Source organism: Pseudopodoces humilis, chromosome 4 (genome assembly GCF_049639895.1).
Source record: "Pseudopodoces humilis isolate 2021_Gansu_Grassland_sample_001 chromosome 4, ASM4963989v1, whole genome shotgun sequence".
Taxonomy (NCBI): domain Eukaryota; kingdom Metazoa; phylum Chordata; class Aves; order Passeriformes; family Paridae; genus Pseudopodoces; species Pseudopodoces humilis.
The window spans coordinates 20,601,027-20,617,690 of record NC_142203.1 but is presented as its reverse complement, the minus strand read 5'-3'; the positions used below and the strand labels follow the sequence as shown (position 1 = coordinate 20,617,690).

The 16,664-nt window shown below is 36.6% G+C and overlaps 1 protein-coding gene across 1 annotated transcript in view; it reads left to right on the top strand.

Moving 5' to 3' along the window:
- Positions 1-16,664, top strand: part of DTWD2 (DTW motif tRNA-uridine aminocarboxypropyltransferase 2) — a 75,721-nt gene that overhangs the window by 10,826 nt on the left and 48,231 nt on the right. The window contains exon 2 of the mRNA XM_014257069.2: positions 12,705-12,795. Coding sequence (XP_014112544.1) covers positions 12,705-12,795 — 91 coding nt within the window. The remainder of the gene's footprint in view (positions 1-12,704; positions 12,796-16,664) is intronic.

The window sequence follows — 16,664 nt, the reverse complement described above, 5'->3', positions numbered from 1 at the left end:
AGTGGATATAATCTGTCAAACTCTATAACTAAAGTTGGTTACGCTTTAATGTAATTCTGTTCTGAGCCACTGCTTTAATTTTGTATTCTGTTCATATTGGCAAATGCAGATTTTGTAACTGTTGGGAGAAGGGCTGGGGAGAAATTTTTTTAGGGCACTATCAGAGGACTAATGAAGTTGGGTACCACTAAAACAAATGCGGGTGGGGGACAAATGGAAGAGCAGCACACCCACCTTCTTTGACAGACTGGTTAATGAATTTAAGAATATCTAACCATGATGACATGTTCTGGTTCTGGTGTAAGAGGTGGTTATATTTGTCTGAATGTAAGAATATTAAGGGAGCGTTTGAGAGTTTGCTACAAAAGTCAGACTGGGAAGATAGAGACTTGGGAATGGGTCTACAAAATAAACAAAATAAAGAGAGCTTCCTGGGCTGTTGAGCTCCAGCAATTTATAGTTCAAAGTAGGAGAAATCTTTGGTGTGAGTTTATGCTGTGGGCAGAGCTATTGAACATGCTCCCAGTGCCCAGGTGGGTGGTGTGGAAGGCATGCACAGCCAGCTTGCAGGTGTCAGCCATGTGGAGGGAGCAATTGCTGTAATGCAGGAGGTTAAAGCTGCCATTTAGAGAAACACTGACAGCTGTCTATTTACAAGGAACCTCACAAAATTCAGCACATTCAAATCTCAGTGCTGAACAAGCCCTTGTATCACTGTCAGCCCTGGCCTGCAAGGGAGCCACTCTGCATCAGAGGTGGGCAGCAGGGTAAGTGTGGGCCAGTAGCATCCCCAGGTGCGAGAAGAGGCCCTGTCCTGTTTGTTTCAATCAGAATGTAACTGTGTCTCAGCTTCACAAAAAACCAAATTACGCGTTTTGAGAGTGGTTAAATGCTAGAGCTGGTTGCCTGGTGAGACTCTGGTAGGCTAAGATCAGTTGGCTCAAGGCCTTTGAAATTATGCCTACTTTGAGTCCAAAGCTGTTCAATTCTGAATTATTTTATGAGTCTGTTTATGGCTTTGTACTGCTATGCTCTGTTTAAATTAATACCAGTGGCCTCCTAGACCAAGCTATAATATTTTATGAGTGCAAAATAAGCTATTTTCTATTGTGATCCTTCTTGTTCCTGTCAATCTCTTAATGAGGTACTCAAGTACAGTCTTGTTTTTTGTTAACTTTCATAAGCATGCTTGCTAAATATATGTTACATGAGTAATAAAATAGTGTTTCCAAGGTACATAAGAAAGTTTCATCTATGCAATGGACTTCCAACTTTCTTATTTGAAGGAAAGCATTATTGTGTATTTTTTCCTATGACATGAAGCCTGTAAAGCACTTTGAGTGGTCAAAATCAGTGTGGTTGTGAGGTTTGGTGTGGTGACTGCTATATTAAGCGTTAAAAAGCACTTGTGCTGAATTGATTGTTTACCTTAAAAGCAGCATCTCCCGGTATCTGGAAGAAGCTTTAGAGTGGCTTAATTCGATGACTGGTTAAATAAATGTTCTGTGTTCAGTAAAAATCAAGTGAAGTTGATTTTTATTTAAAAAAAAAAAGACTTTTTACTGGTAAATTACAGGTACACTGTTTTAAAATACATTATTCTGTTGCTTTATACCAGGAAACTGACTGATTGATTAGTATGATGCTCGATCAGAATCAGTGTATTTGAAGGGCTGCTATTCAGAAAAAGGACACTAGAGCGCAGTGTAGCATTTAAAATGCTCTTACAGCAGAGCGGCATCAGCAGTCTGAACAGAACATTGTTGCACACGGCCTTTTTTGTATGGTTTTGTAATGTTGAGTTATACTGAAGTTTTCTGAGTGTATAAACACAACTCCATTCTTCTACCATCTATGGCAGAAATTAATATTATACTCGAATACTTTAATTGAAGATTGTATTTCATATTTAACTATTTTCCTAATAGAGGTTATTCATCATATAAAGCTCCATTAACTGCATTTTTTCTTGCATTCAGTTGAATATAAACGAAATAATCTTTCTTTTAACAGGAGAATATATTTTTTAAAGGAGTTTTGTCTGATAGAAATTACCTACTTTTATGTTTACGCTAAAGATAACTTAGGGAATTCTGCTGTGTGTTCTGTTTTACCATAATAAATTATAATAATACCTTCATTTAATAGTTTGGTTATTTTTTAGTTTTTGAAAGGAATGAAGGTTAAATTCATAGCTGGAAGTGACAGGATATAGCATTGTTGTGTGGATTGAGAGACACAAGAACTTAGCTGTTTTAACTTCTGAAAGATGTGTGGGCACTGAACCTGCTTTTATTAAAAACCAATGATAGAATTTCCTTGATTTCATTTGGTGCAGAAGGGAGCTTTTAATTTTAACTCCCTTTTCATCTGCTTGTTTCAAACTAGGATTCAGACTTGGTGTTGTTATTAAAAAATAAAGTATACATTTCAATAGTTTCTGTGTTTAAAGCACTATATGATGAAGTTGCACAGGAGACTTAAATTTCAAATGTGAAAAGACCTATTGCTTTTGTGGTGATAGAAAGGGTGGCTTTATTGAAATTTGATCGGTGCTTTTTAAAGACATTGTTTGTTGCTCATATTATTCAAACTTAGAACTGAATAAACCCTATAAGCTGTTATATAGAAATTTGCTGTTAGAAGTTTTTATTCTTACCTGCATAGGGTTTTGCAATGTTACCCATAATGACAAGTTGTAATCATCCTTTTTTGATCAAGAAACAAACAACAACAACAAAACACAGTGCAGGAAGATTTTAGGTAAATTTAACTTGAGATTTATAGACTGCATTTACACAGCTTCAGTTGCTGTTTGAACCCTCACTGCAACTGAAATGTACTGTCAGTGGCTCCTGTTAGCAGTGTCTTAATCTCAGTTTCCCTGTCTCACTGCAGTGTTAATTATGAACCTCTATTATACATGGGGTGCTAAAGAACCTGTGTTCCCTGACACCAAGCTACCAGACTGAGAAGAGGGTGAGTCAGCCACAGTTTCTGAGAGTCATCTGTGGAGGAGCTATTTGTGCAGGCATGCAAGGGATTACCAGTCCTACCAGACCCAAGGTGCTGGTGCTGTATTGTTGGGATTTTTTTATTTTTATTTTTTTGCCCTCTTTCTTGCTTGGATTGGTGGGTTCCTCTTTTCCCTGTGAAATTCTGAACTTTTTCATGAGACATTTTCGTTACATTTTTCAGCTTTTTTCTTTTCTTGTGGTAGCATCTAAACTTGTGAAACAGATTGGGAATTATAAGATGGCAATGTAAAATGTGAGTTTAACTTCTTAATGTCTTAATGGCACACTTTAAATGCCATTACAGCTTCACCTTCTTCAACAAATTTAAAGCTCTGCTAGCTGTCTGGCATCAAGCTTGTCAGGGTGCCAGGTATTTTGCCAGAGTGTGGAGCCAAGATGCATGAAAATGTCAACAATCTCAGGCTCATTAGTTTTTGGCTTTCCTGGCCTTTCTGTAATGACTGCTGTGCTGCATAAGCTAAATGCTATTTTATTTATTTACTCCTATTAGTTCCAGTGGAAACCACAGCCAACTTTAATGTAAACAGTTAAGCTGTTGAAAGAATGTTCTCCTATTGGTTTGTTAATTTAAGTTATTTACAAAGAAAGCTGCCTGCCAAAGTCTGCTTCCCTGTAATAAGTTCAGAAAATGATACAGTGTGGATATTTTGTTCTTTTCTTCTTTGTACCTTTTCTCTTCTAAAGCACTATAAGGTGTTTGTTGTATTGGATATGTTTTGATTAGGCTTGTAAAGCTGCCATGAACATTCCAGGCTGAAAAAAAAAAAAATCCCCCATCTAACTTGTTTGTCCTTTATTTGTGATTTAATTGGTCAGGCAGAAAGGTTATTTGCCTTGGGAAATGGACACATGAGAACAGAGCACAACTTAAAAACCTCTAATAAGGTTCACGCTGCCTTTGTCCACATTTTTGAATGTATTGATTTTTGTCTGTATATCTTCAGCATAAAAATATGCAAAAGATCACTCATTAAGGATAGTATGCTCTTATAGAATCCATATGCATGCTCTACTAAAGAACCTGCTAATTTTGTTGGGTAACCTGTTGCTTCCTGTTGTAGTGTTAAAGTCTAAAGGAAATGTCCTAATTAGTTTAAAATTCTTCCAATGTAATTGCATGTCACTGCAGTGTTATAAACATGAAAGCCACTTCACCCATAATTGGTAATTCTCTAGATACTATGTCTTCGATATGTGCTGCTACTCATCGTCCTGATGGTGAGGATAAAATCTCTTGTACTATTCATTTAGTATTGAGAACCACTGTGAAAAATACGGTAATACAAAATAATAGAAGTTTGTAATGGTACATAAGCTATCAGATACTTGGAAGGAAAGATACTTTTCTTCAGTAATTTTAGATATTTTTATAAATACACATTTTCTAAAGACAAATATATGTATGTTTATTTGCCTGATTTTTGAAGAACTGCACTAACTAATACAATTTTTCAAAACATAAGAAGGTGTTCCTTAATGAGAAGTCAGAGCTTGTCATGAGCTAAGTGACTGCTTCTGTCCCTTACTTCTGAAAAGTTGCCCTTTACATCTTAAATCTAGGAAGAATAAGATCTTGTAATCTTTGTTAGTGAGGCTTTTCAAATGTATTTCTACAGTTGTTCAAATCCAGACCAGTTGAACTTCAGTGGAAATCATTACAAGCTGATAGTTGTTTGGTGCTAAAAGAAGAAATGAGTTGATAATGTAAATCCCATTTCTAGTAGCTGGCTGTCAACTGCTGAAAACTCAGCTGTTTTTGAGATAGGTTTGTTGCCTTTTTTTTTCCCAGTAAGAGCTCAGGATATAATCTCTGAAATATATTAGGTTGCTCTGAAAGTAAATGTTAAAATGGAAGCACATATAGCCTCTACTCTTGTTTTCAACACTTGAGCTTTATGTTCTCCTGCTGAGTGTAGAAGCTAGATAATGGTCTATTGCTTCTTTTTTTTAGTGATTTGTGCCAGTAAACGATACTCAGAGCAAATGGGTCAAACATGAGGTTCTATGGTGGAGAGCTAAACAATGAATAACAAGTGCCTGGGGATCATCATTAATTCAGGGCACCTGTAGATGATGTTTATGGCTGATAGAAATAGTAGTTTTGTGATTTTCTGAACGAAAAAGCGTATCTTCATGCTTTAGTAGCTTTTGACGATGGACAGCTTTTTTACTGCTGTGAATTTCTCCCCCACCCATTAAGTGATGCAACATAACTGTTCATGAAACAGATGTAAATAGGTGTTTCTTTTTGTCCTTAGTCTCTGCTGGTATTCCTTGATAGCTCTGTGAATTAGCTACCTTAACCTTTGTTCAGGCTTTCTGAAATCCAGTGCTCTGGCAGAGGCCCAAGATTGTTTCAAATTTAAAAGAAAGCAAAGTTTTCAAATTGATTGACTATGACAGAAAATCAGGGTTTTGCATGAGAGGCTGTAGTTAGAGTGGAAAACAGGAAGAAGGGCAAGGGATCTATCTTCTCACCATACCATATCGGAGAAGGAGAACTGCTGAGAGTTGGTGCCAAGAAATCTGAGTGCTGAGAAATAGTTCTGTGATCTCCTAACTGCTTACTAGTAGTGCATGCTTTGTTGAGAGGCAGGGAGATGACTCTGTCTCCCTGTCCCCCTTCTGTACCTCTTAAGGTATCTTTCTGTGCCTCTTCTCTGAAGTGTCTCTGATCCTATCCCATTGCCTTCTGCCATTGCTGCATCCCTTGACCCTGTTAGTTCCAGTGGGATACTAGGTTGGCTCAAAGACAGTTTTTGTTTAAAAATACTGCATTGCTTTTTGAATACCTCTGTTGTATATCATGCCTCTTTATGCTGTGACCACGTTTGCTGTGTTGATAGTACCTCATGGCAAAAAGAACAGATGCTATGTTTTATCAACCACAGAACTATCAGGAAAGTGCCCTGAAAATGAACTTGTTGAACACAATGGTAACCTCTATTTAATTGGTTGATTTTATGGTCTTGTTGGTTTTGAAATTTGTGATACTGCCTTAAATGTCTTCTGGTACAAAATGCTAAATTTAATCTGGCATATTTTAATGAATTTAATATTTACTACTCTAGTGGCTTTCTCTGGAGCTAGATGGAAAATTTTGGAACCTGTACCAGAATACATTACAGATTTAATGTGTAAAAGGAGAAAGATCTATAAGTTAAAACAGATAAAATTAGGTTTAAATTAGATTTTAGGAATAAATTCTTTGCTGTAAGGGTAGTGAGGCACTGGAAGGGTTGTCCCAGAGGAGCTGTGGGTGACCTGTCTCTGGAAGTGTTCAAAGCCAGAACCTGATCTACTGGAAGGTGTTCCTAACCATGTTTGGGGAGGTGGAATGAGATAATCTTGAAAATCTTTTCCAATTTGGGCCACTCTGCTGTTGTTCCATTGATACTGTTGATCTAAATTAGTGTTTCTAGGAGGACGGGTTTTTTTCCTGGCTGGTACTCTGGAGCAGTAGAAGGAAGAAGTTGATAGTGGTATGGTATTATATGAAGTCCTGATATTCAAACTCAGGGCCTCAAGCTCTTTAGCACAGTGCACATTTGATGCGTATTGGAAAATTATCTGCAAAATGGAGAGACACCAAATGACTCCACAGCTCTCTCATGATAGCATGAGAGCTCTGGTAGAACTTTTTCTGTGAATTAGAACAAGCATTCTAGATTCCTGATCAGCTGAGTTAGTTTATTTCTGTGTTCTGTTGCTTGAAGTTGCTGACTTTATTAAGTTGAAAAGGTTACAAAAGCTTTTGTGCATGATAACTAAATTCTCTTTAAATAGTTGCCTTTTTATGCCTTTATAAAGGCAATTTGTTTGCAAAATAGATGCTTTTTATTGTTGGGTAACATGCAAACAAGTTTTTTTCCCATTATTGTGTGTAATCTTTTCTTTGAAAAGAAGATTTTTCACTGTGATTTGTATTAGATGTTTTTCCTGTGCATACACATTTAAGTGTATATTTTTATTCAGGGATCAAAGATATGTTCCATTAAATTCACTGGTTGCACCATTAAGAAGCTAAAATTCTGAAACAAACCCTTACACCTCTTTGATTTATTTATAACTTTTTGTGGGAAGAAAAACTTTTGCAATATGCTTTTTGTTTTGTTTGTTTTTTTCTTTGCCAGGAAGCTGGTGTTACACAGATTACCAAGTGGAAAGGGAAGTGCTCTATTGTTGTTCTTGATACTCCCTTCACCTGTGTTTCTGATACTGTGTTTTATGTGGCTATTGACTCTTAATGAAATTTATAAGGATTTAATTTTAAATTTTTATGCCTCATGACCAGTGAGTTTCTAAGTCTTTTGAGAGAGATGGGAGCTGGAACACAGTAAAGTCAGAGTAGTCTTCTATGCCTGATTTTTCTCAGGAAACCTCATTACAACTGAGGCTTGAAATTTTGCTTGAGTAATGAGTGTCCAAAATAAGAATCCTAGACAGTGCCAATGACATGAGAAATTACTCCAGGTATTTTTGACTGGCTTCTCCAGCACTCAGAGTGCGTGCCAGAGGTTTGTGTAGTGTCATAATAATGTTCCATGTTTAATTTCATCCATTCTTAGGGATACTTTTCAACTGATCTGTGTTTTTACTACCCTGCATTAAACTGCTGTTTTCACAGGACTGCTTATTGAAAGTTTGTACCATTGAATGTTTTGTCACATTAAGGTCAGAGTGTGTTTTTTTTCTAAATGTTGAGTTAGGATTATTTCTTCCTAAATACATAACTTTATATGTACCTATGTATAAGATCTACTTATATATAGTATAATTTACTCTTTCTTTTATGTTCCTTCTATAGCTATAGTGGTTAAGGTGGAGAATGCAAAATGTCATCTTAAATCAATTTTTAGTTTGTGTTTGTCCTCTTAACATAAATGTAGCAAAAATAACATTAGTTTTCAAATTTTTAAGCATAAATGGGATTCTCCTTTTAAACTTCACACACACAGCTTTGTAAAACTCCTGAATGTTGTTTTAATGCAGGGGTGTAATGGACTTGTGTCAGTATAAGACATACTTAAAAGCCTTAGTATAAAATAAACATATCGTAACTTTGTGGCTTTTCTTCAGATTTCTCTGGTGGGTTTTGACCTTGAAACCCTTGGTGTTTTGATAAAAACAGTAGAGAAATATAATTTACTTGAAGCAGCCATTACTGTTTTGGCAGGCATGTTTCTTTGAAAATACAGTCTGAGGCCTGACCTTGGCAATACGTGTTTGAACATGAGTATGTTGCTACAAGTGTTAGTAGTTAAAAAATATCAGCTTTTTCCTTATTTAAGTATTGGAAGCATTGTTTCTAAATGTGTGCTTGGCACACTCAACTTCTGTATGTTTCCATACAAATGTCTACAAATGCTGAGCATAAAACTGTAACTGTTAGTTTTTGCTTACTCATGGTTTAAATCCTTGAATAACCTACCTGTAGTTTTCTGAGTATGGGTGTACAATTACACTCACTTGCATTCACAGAATGATGCTTGTTCTCAGAAGAAGGCTTTGGACATATAGCAAGGTAAAATTTAGTTCTGAAGCAAGTGAGAACATGTTTGCAGTAAAATAATATAGAGACTTGGAAAGAGTTTCAGAATTAGCTCACTCTTTTCCAGACTACAACATATTTACTTTTAGATTATCTCTGCCCAGTAACTGGTAATCACAGTAAACCTGACACCACAGTCCGCTGTCCAAATTCAGTTCTGCTGGGAAAGATAGACCTAATGTTATTCTGAGTATCATTAATTTTGATATAAATAATGGAAGGAAAGCTATAAAGTCAGTACATGTACATGGATGTCTTTCGTATGGAGCACTCTTGCAAGATATGGAATGATGATTTTTTTCTTTTAGTTATGCCATTGTGATGGGTTACTTCATCATAAGTTTTTAGACTAGGAAAGCTTTATTGGAAAACAGGTAAGAATCCACTGGATAGCTTTGAGTTGTACTGGAATTGCATACCAGATGAATAATGCAACAAAAATTATCCTCCTTAAAATCCTAATCCCCACCCACAAACCTTTTCATTAATATTCTGAACACTACTGCTCCTGCCAAGAGCTGATTGCTACTTTGATATCCAGAAATGAGAAAGCTGATGTTCAGTGTTAAAGAAATTCCTGGTCCTGCCCCTTCTCTTCTGTAGCATCAGTATCAGTAGAGCAATACTAAAGCAGTATCTTTAAACAAAAGAAAATGCCTTTTCTGGCCAGGTGGCCTTTCTCAGAGCAAAGCCAGCTTTTGTAGGGGTGGAACAGTATTTGGTTTATTCTGCAGTGCTTCCAGTCCCACAGATGTAGACTGGTAATGGTTTCATGAAGGAATAATGTTGTTTTTTTTTTGTCTCACATATAACTGTTAGGTTCCAAAGTAAAATTACAGAAGTAAGTCTTGTGCCCTCAGGATGGGTTTGTAAAAGTATGTATTCAACATAATTAGGTACCTAATTGGGTGCTTGAAGTTAGGTGATGTATATGCATATGTAAGTAATAAAATTACATTGGAAAATTCTTTATTTATCATAGTCTGTGCTTTTCTCCCTACAGCTCAAATTATAGGCAGAATTTATTTTGCAGCTATTTGAAAATACTTACTTTCCAGGTAATTTCCTTCTTTTGTTTGGATTTGCTTATTTTATTCTCTGTGAGATTAACAAAGCTTAAAAAACTATCTGTGAAAAATCCAAACCACTATGGAAAATACAAAATACATATACCAAAGGGAGACTTGAAAGTAAGTAAGTTATACCTAGTGAAATTTGTTATAATTAAACACCCTGAGGTCAGAAATCACTGGAAGCTGTTTTTGTGTGCTTATAAGAGGTAATGAGCAGTGTGGCTTATGCAATTGAAGTCAACAGCTAACTTTTGGAACTGCTTGCTTTAGTAGATTTTCATGCCTTCATCTCTCTTCAACAGAAAATGCCAGTATGGGGAGAACTTTAACAACTTACCTTGTAAGTGAAACCAGCTGTTGGAGTGAACCAGCTATTGGGGAGAAACCAAGGAATCACACTTGGTACACACGCTTGAGTTTCTGATAAACCTGATGATCAAAAAGAGGATGAAGTTTGACTTAACAATCAGGGCACAGCTAACAAATAGCCTCCATGCTATTTGCTGCTTCTAGGTTGTTATCAAAACAGAGATTTCTGTTTACTCACATGTGAGTAACACTACTCCATGTTTTGGAAAAGGTAAAGGGATTGCACTGGAGAACAACCCATTGGACCTGGAAGTGAGGTTGTTTTCAGTTCATTCATGGTGGAGGTCTCTTGGGTAGCCCACTGAATAGTCAGGTTACTGAGTGCTTAATTTTAGGCCCAATGCCTGGCCATTAATACAGCAGAATGTGCCAAATTTATGCAGCATTAGCAACAGGAAAATGCCAGTACTAGAAGGAAAAACAGACAGCATGCTACTCAAACAGTACATCAAAAGAGTGTATCAGAATAATTTCCTGTTTGTTATTCAGCCAATTTATTGTCTGTGAGCCTTTTAGTCTAAATATTTAACATTAGTTTTTCTGGTGCTTATTTTGAGAAGTACCAATTCCTTGTCTTGCATCAATATTCCCTCCATCCTCACTTTGTATTTAGACTGGTGTTGGGTAACCATTAACTCTATATCCTGCGCAGACGGGAATAGCCTCTGTGCCTCAGTAGTTGACGCTTGAAGTACAGGTTTTAAATTAGCACAGCCTGTCAACTGATAAAGAGGAGCTTATCAGTTCTTACTGCCTTTTTATAATGCTGCCATTTACTATTAAATACTAGTGTTTGAATGGGGAACAGTTGTATTAGTGTGGATCACTGTAACATTACTTAGTCCACCTGTGCATGCTCTTGTGAACAAGCAAATTCATTCTCAGTCAGGCTCTTAATGAATTTAATCCGAACCTTTCTTCAGAATTCACTTATTTGAATCACATCTGCTGCCGTGATTCATTGCTTACTGTCTCTCCTATGTGGTCAATGTATGTAACAATGTAACAATATAAATAAATGTAACAATAAAGATTACAGGGAGGATTCAGGTGAGATTCTGCTGCAAGTCCCTATCACTGCTGAAAATACTGATTTTGTGTTTTTTAAGTGTATAGACTTTTGTTTGCAGAGATGGTGTGCTTTTTAATTGGTGAATACAGGTAGTTTCACTGTTAAGAAAATTCTTCATTTTTCTGAGTAGTTGAATAACATGCAAGGATGTAGAGTGACATCTGCGTGTGCATGTGCACGTGAATGTGTTTTTCTGGAGTGACAGTCCAATTTTTTTGTGAATAACTTCAAACTTCTATTTATTCTTGCTCATTCAGCACATCAGTTTCATAATAATGAAGCAATAAAATCACGGACAAAGGACTCCTGAACTATTTAAAGTTAAGGAGGATATGTTTATTATGGCCGGGTGACATGCTGGAGTCATTTCCCAAAGATGTGTGCGCCCCTCACTGCCCGTTATTCTCAATTTATTCCCCAAAGTATTATGTATGCATGGCATTGTGCAGTATGCCTATACATATTCGTTGCCTGACTCCGCCTGCTCTCATCTCATATGGTAATAAGCTCCACACCCCTCTGGGCATGCTCAATTCTTCTTTTAATATGGGTCTGGGTCTGGGTTTTTAATGAAATATTTATTTTTCCTTGGGCTTGAACTTTTTGACCGTGTCCTGCTGGCAGTTTTCTTGGACACAGTTCAGATCCCTTGCTTGCAGGTGTAGACGTGTTCTTTTCCACAATAGTCCATCCTTCCTGTCTCCTACAAATACAGCTTAAGACAAGCAGAATATATGTCCTTGGGCTATTCATATCATTTTGGCAATCATTGACTACTTTACATTTTTCCTACAAGCGAAAGATATGTAACCTTGCTTTTAATGAACTACACCTAATAATCATTACCTACCTATATCGCTCCTACCTTAAATTTTCTTATGATTCTTTTACCTTGAATTTTTAAAGTTGCTCCTATTCTAGTTAAAATCTTAATTTCCTTATTTTCTTAACTCACTAAGCATAAGTTAATTTCTTTAGATACTGTTCTTCAGCTAGTCATTTCAAAAGCTTGAGGCAGTACACCAAAGAATTTTAAATATTTTTTTCTGACTTAGGTTAAATGTTCCTGATAAGGATTTTTCTGTTTTCATTCTACATGTCTGTTACATATTTCATCATAGATGGAATTATAAAAAATTAAAATACAGCATGTCTGGGGTTTATTGTGTGTACTTCTAAAATGTTATATTCCAATAAATTATTATAAATATTATCTAAATTGTAAATACTGTATGTTTTCTTATAGCTCATCATATTGTTGAAACTAACTTGTTAGGAAAGCAGTAACAGACTTATCTAATGAGGGTATGGATACTAGTAAACTGCTTATCTTGAAGATGACAGAAGAATTTTTAGAGTGCTTTAACCCTATTATCTGGAATTATCCAAACACTATTCTCAAAATACTGTTTCAATGAAAGCCTTGCCTCTTTATTTTTAAAAGTGAAAGGAGTTTCAAACATAAAATTATGTGATGTTTAATGCAATGTGGTTGGGGAAGTTCTTGGGGAATGTGATATGAATTTGTGCAATGCATTTATATCTTCTTTCACAAACTGCTGATTGTTTTTATTGTTCTTTTACTCCCTTTTTCCATGTAGCCGTCCTCAGAAGGTGTGTTTGTGTCCTTTCCTGCCTGTACATCCGCTAAAGGTCTCCACCTGCTTGTATATAATTCAGCATCCAGCAGAGGTGAGTAAGGCTGTGGTAACTGTGCGATTTGAGCTCAAATCCTAATGCAGCAAGTGGCAGGCAGGAGAAAACAGCTGTGCTGACAACTGATTGTCATGCTCTGACCCCAGCCATCAGCTGAATACCACAGTACTTGCTGAGGGATGAGAAGCAGAGGGAGAAAAGGTAAAACTTTCTGTGAGAGAGATAAGAACAGTTTAATAAATTAAACAAAGTGAAATATAGTAGTAGTAGTACTACTACTACTAGTCCTACTACTGCTGCTGTTAATAATAATAATAGCAAGTGATGCACGATACAGTGCTCACCAGCCGCTGGTGCCCAGCCCATCCCTGAGCTGCAATTGACAGGTCCTGAACATACCCAGTTTAAATACTGGGCATGGTATTCTATGGTGTGAAATATCCACGTTTAGCCAGTTGGAGTTGTCTGACCTGGACATGCTCCCTCAAGATTTCTTGAGCAGCTCCTCCCTGGTTGAGCGTGAGACACTTGAGAAGTCCTTGGCTTAGGGTAAATGCTACTTAACACACTGATGTTTTCATTGTTGCTATCAACATTATTCTCATCCTGGATGCAAAGCACAGCATTTTATCAGCTACTGGGAAAAATTAATTATATCCCAGCCAAAACCGGTGGAGTAATGATTTTTCCTTTTAAACTTTGTGACTGAATGCCAGTTCATCTGAGTTGCTATATTTATTGTTCAATTTTTCTGAATTATTGTATCTTCTGAAATCACACCTTATTTCTGTAATTTCATGTATGTAAGGTGTCTCAACTCTATAGTGCTACTAGAATTGAAATCTACTTGCTTTTGTATAAATTGTAAGAATGAAATAACATTATTTAATAACATTAAATAAAGACAAAGAGTGTGATTTGTGGGGTATCCTGTGCAAGGCCAGGAGTTGGACTCTAAGATCCTTATAGGTCCCTTCCAACTCAGTATATTCTGTGATTCTGTAATTCTATGAACACAATGTCTCACAGACATGCTTAGACTTGATCCATAGAGAAATGTATTTTGATTAAAGCAGTGATCTTTAATTGATGTTAATGTTCTGTTAAAAATATGAATTAAGCTATTCATCTTAGTAATGACCATAGCTATTTCCCCAATGAAAAACTACAGTTCAGCTTCAGAACAATATGTTTTGGTTTACCAATAAGAGAACATATATTGATGTTTTTCTCTTTGGTTGACAGTGGCCTATGGAGGTGGACCATAAGGTGTTTAAGGTGTTTGAAAATTGTACCACAGTTAGACAGATCTGGGTAGATGGTGGGTCTACAAATTATAGACTGTGGAATTCAGAAAACTGTACTCTCATGTTCCTCTGTTTGCTTGACATTACGCAGTTTCTCAGTCAACATACAAAGAGTCATTTCCTGAAGGAATTGCTGAATACAAAAAAATACAATTAAAAAAAATAAATTTATATTGCCAGGAAATAAAACAGAAGCCATGACATATTTGGGGCCTAAATGGGAAAACTGATTTTTAACGGACTGTGTATAATAGGAATACTCTTCCATGTTAGTTCTTATTTCAAAAGAACCTAAACATATGCTGAAGTCACTTTCTGTGAAAAAGAGGTTTAAAAATGTACCAGAGAGATTGAATTGGCATTTCGATTGTGTTGAATGTGAGGAAAAAGACACAACTTTGGGGGTTCAAATAAACTAGGGTGTTTATTAAGGGAAAAGAACAAGGGGAGAAAGGGATAATGGGTGAGGGAGAAAAAAGAAAAGAAATTAAAAAAAGTCCCGGGTCTGAGGATTGAGGAATCCTCTGGCCGAACCGGCGTTTTTGGTCCCAAAGCAAGAACTCAGCGGCACTGCAGTGAATGCAGCTAATCTGCACTCAAATTTATATAAGAAGTCTCTAAAAGAGATGTAGACCGAAGTCTGCAGTGTCGGGTCCTCAGCTGCAGCTAATCCACAGTTAAAGGGCACTTCTTCGAACTTCACAGGTCCTTTTATAATCTCTGTCCCCTCAGCTTGTTGCTGGCAGTCCCACCCCTATAGCTGATTGGTGCCGGTAACATCTTCTCCTCCAACAGTTTGCTGTTGTTGGGGTAACTGAGGTTTTGGAGGGAAAGTTCCTCATTAGTATTCACCGTTGCCGTGGTGTCAAGTTACAAGTCTTCTGGGGCAGGTTAAAATTCTTTGTAAGATGCTGCTGGTGAGGGGGTTTGCTTTGAAAACCTTGAAAGTAACTAACTTAAAAGGGATTATTAAACTTACAAACAATGCATCAATAGCAACAAACAAATGAGTAAGGGTCTACAAAAATAGGGATAATGCTTATTACAGTTAAACATTCAACTGGAACACACAAAAAACACAACCAGTACAATTCTGCAATGAACAACTTCTAAACAACAACAACAAACAATTCCACATGCAAAAGCCAATCTAAGGTTTTATAGATAACAATTCCCCCCTTTTTGTCTTATTTCAATCATTGGCTTTTGCATTCAGGTAAATGTAGATAACTCTTCTTTGTTGGTATTCAATTGTTTAAATTTGGTGTAAACTTGCTGAACCTTTATATTCTTTCTTTCTTTCCTTTTTAATTGGTGGAGATTCATAATTTTCTGGGCAGTCTGGGTAGATGGTTGATTTATTTGAAGATTTTGAATAGTGGGTATACTTTGTACAACTGAGATAATTAAACGAGTAAAACATGGGATTAAGCAGGGGAGAAACAAGAGACTAACTAGGGATATTCCAAAAATAATTAAGGCTTTCTTCCACCACTCTCCAGAGAACATATTTTTCCACCATTCAGATGTGGTGAGTGGATACCATTTTTGAACCGGGACATGCGTAAGCTTTCTGATGTTTTGGGTGATTTTGGTAATAGCTTCTCCATCTTCCTCAGTGTATCTTTTTCCTTTTCTCCAAATACATTCTTCTCCAAGAACAGTGTCTTTCAATAGCCAATCCTCTTGATCTCTAGGAGTTTGGGAGGGAGGATTGTTTAGTTTAAGTAGTTCGAGGGGTCCAATAGTGATCCCTCGCCAAGGCCAGGTTTCTGATGTTAAAGTCCCTCCACAAACCCAACAATTTGTTATATTTAGATTTCTGCTAATTCGTTCTGCTAAATCAATAAATAAATTTTTATCAGTAACTAATGGGTTGTCTTCCTTTTGGTTTTCCTTTTCAGTTATCACAACTTCTTGGATCAAATCAAGTTCATAAGTTCTTCTTTTCAACAAATCTTCCTTTTTGGTTATATAATTAAAATTGAAACATAGCCAATTTTCTTGATCAGGGCATTCTCCATTTCTTTTCTGTTTCGAATTTCCAATATTTCTGCCAATCCAGTATTTTTTGCCTGATTCTGAGCACGTACTCAGTGCTGTTATATTATAACAAGAGGGATTTACATAAGTATGTGCCCGGAATGAGTGCTTAATAAAGTAGGAGTTTCCTTTTGTCAGGTACACTGTATGATAGCACGGATAGCATTTTACGCTGGCTCTGACAAGGGGGAACCACAGGATCCAGAGGAAGAGTATGAGGAATAGGGCGCACTTACTCTTCCCTTGCTCAGGGGTCCACGGGAAGGTCGAAGTGCCGTGGTAATCTTTGATGGACTTCACAGGTTCTCTGGTCCTTCTTCTGGGTTCAGACCCCACGGTGGTTATGGGAGTGTACTTAGACGCAGGAAAGTCCCACCTGAAGCTGGCCTTGGTTTTATTAATATTGTTTTCCTTAGATGAATTTAGAAAAGAGACAGTTACTGGAGAGGAAAGTTTGTTACACTGGGAAATGATACTTTTACTGATAGAGAAATTAAATTCTGGAATTTTTAATAACTCTTTAAATAATAAGTACAACAACTGTTAGATACTCTT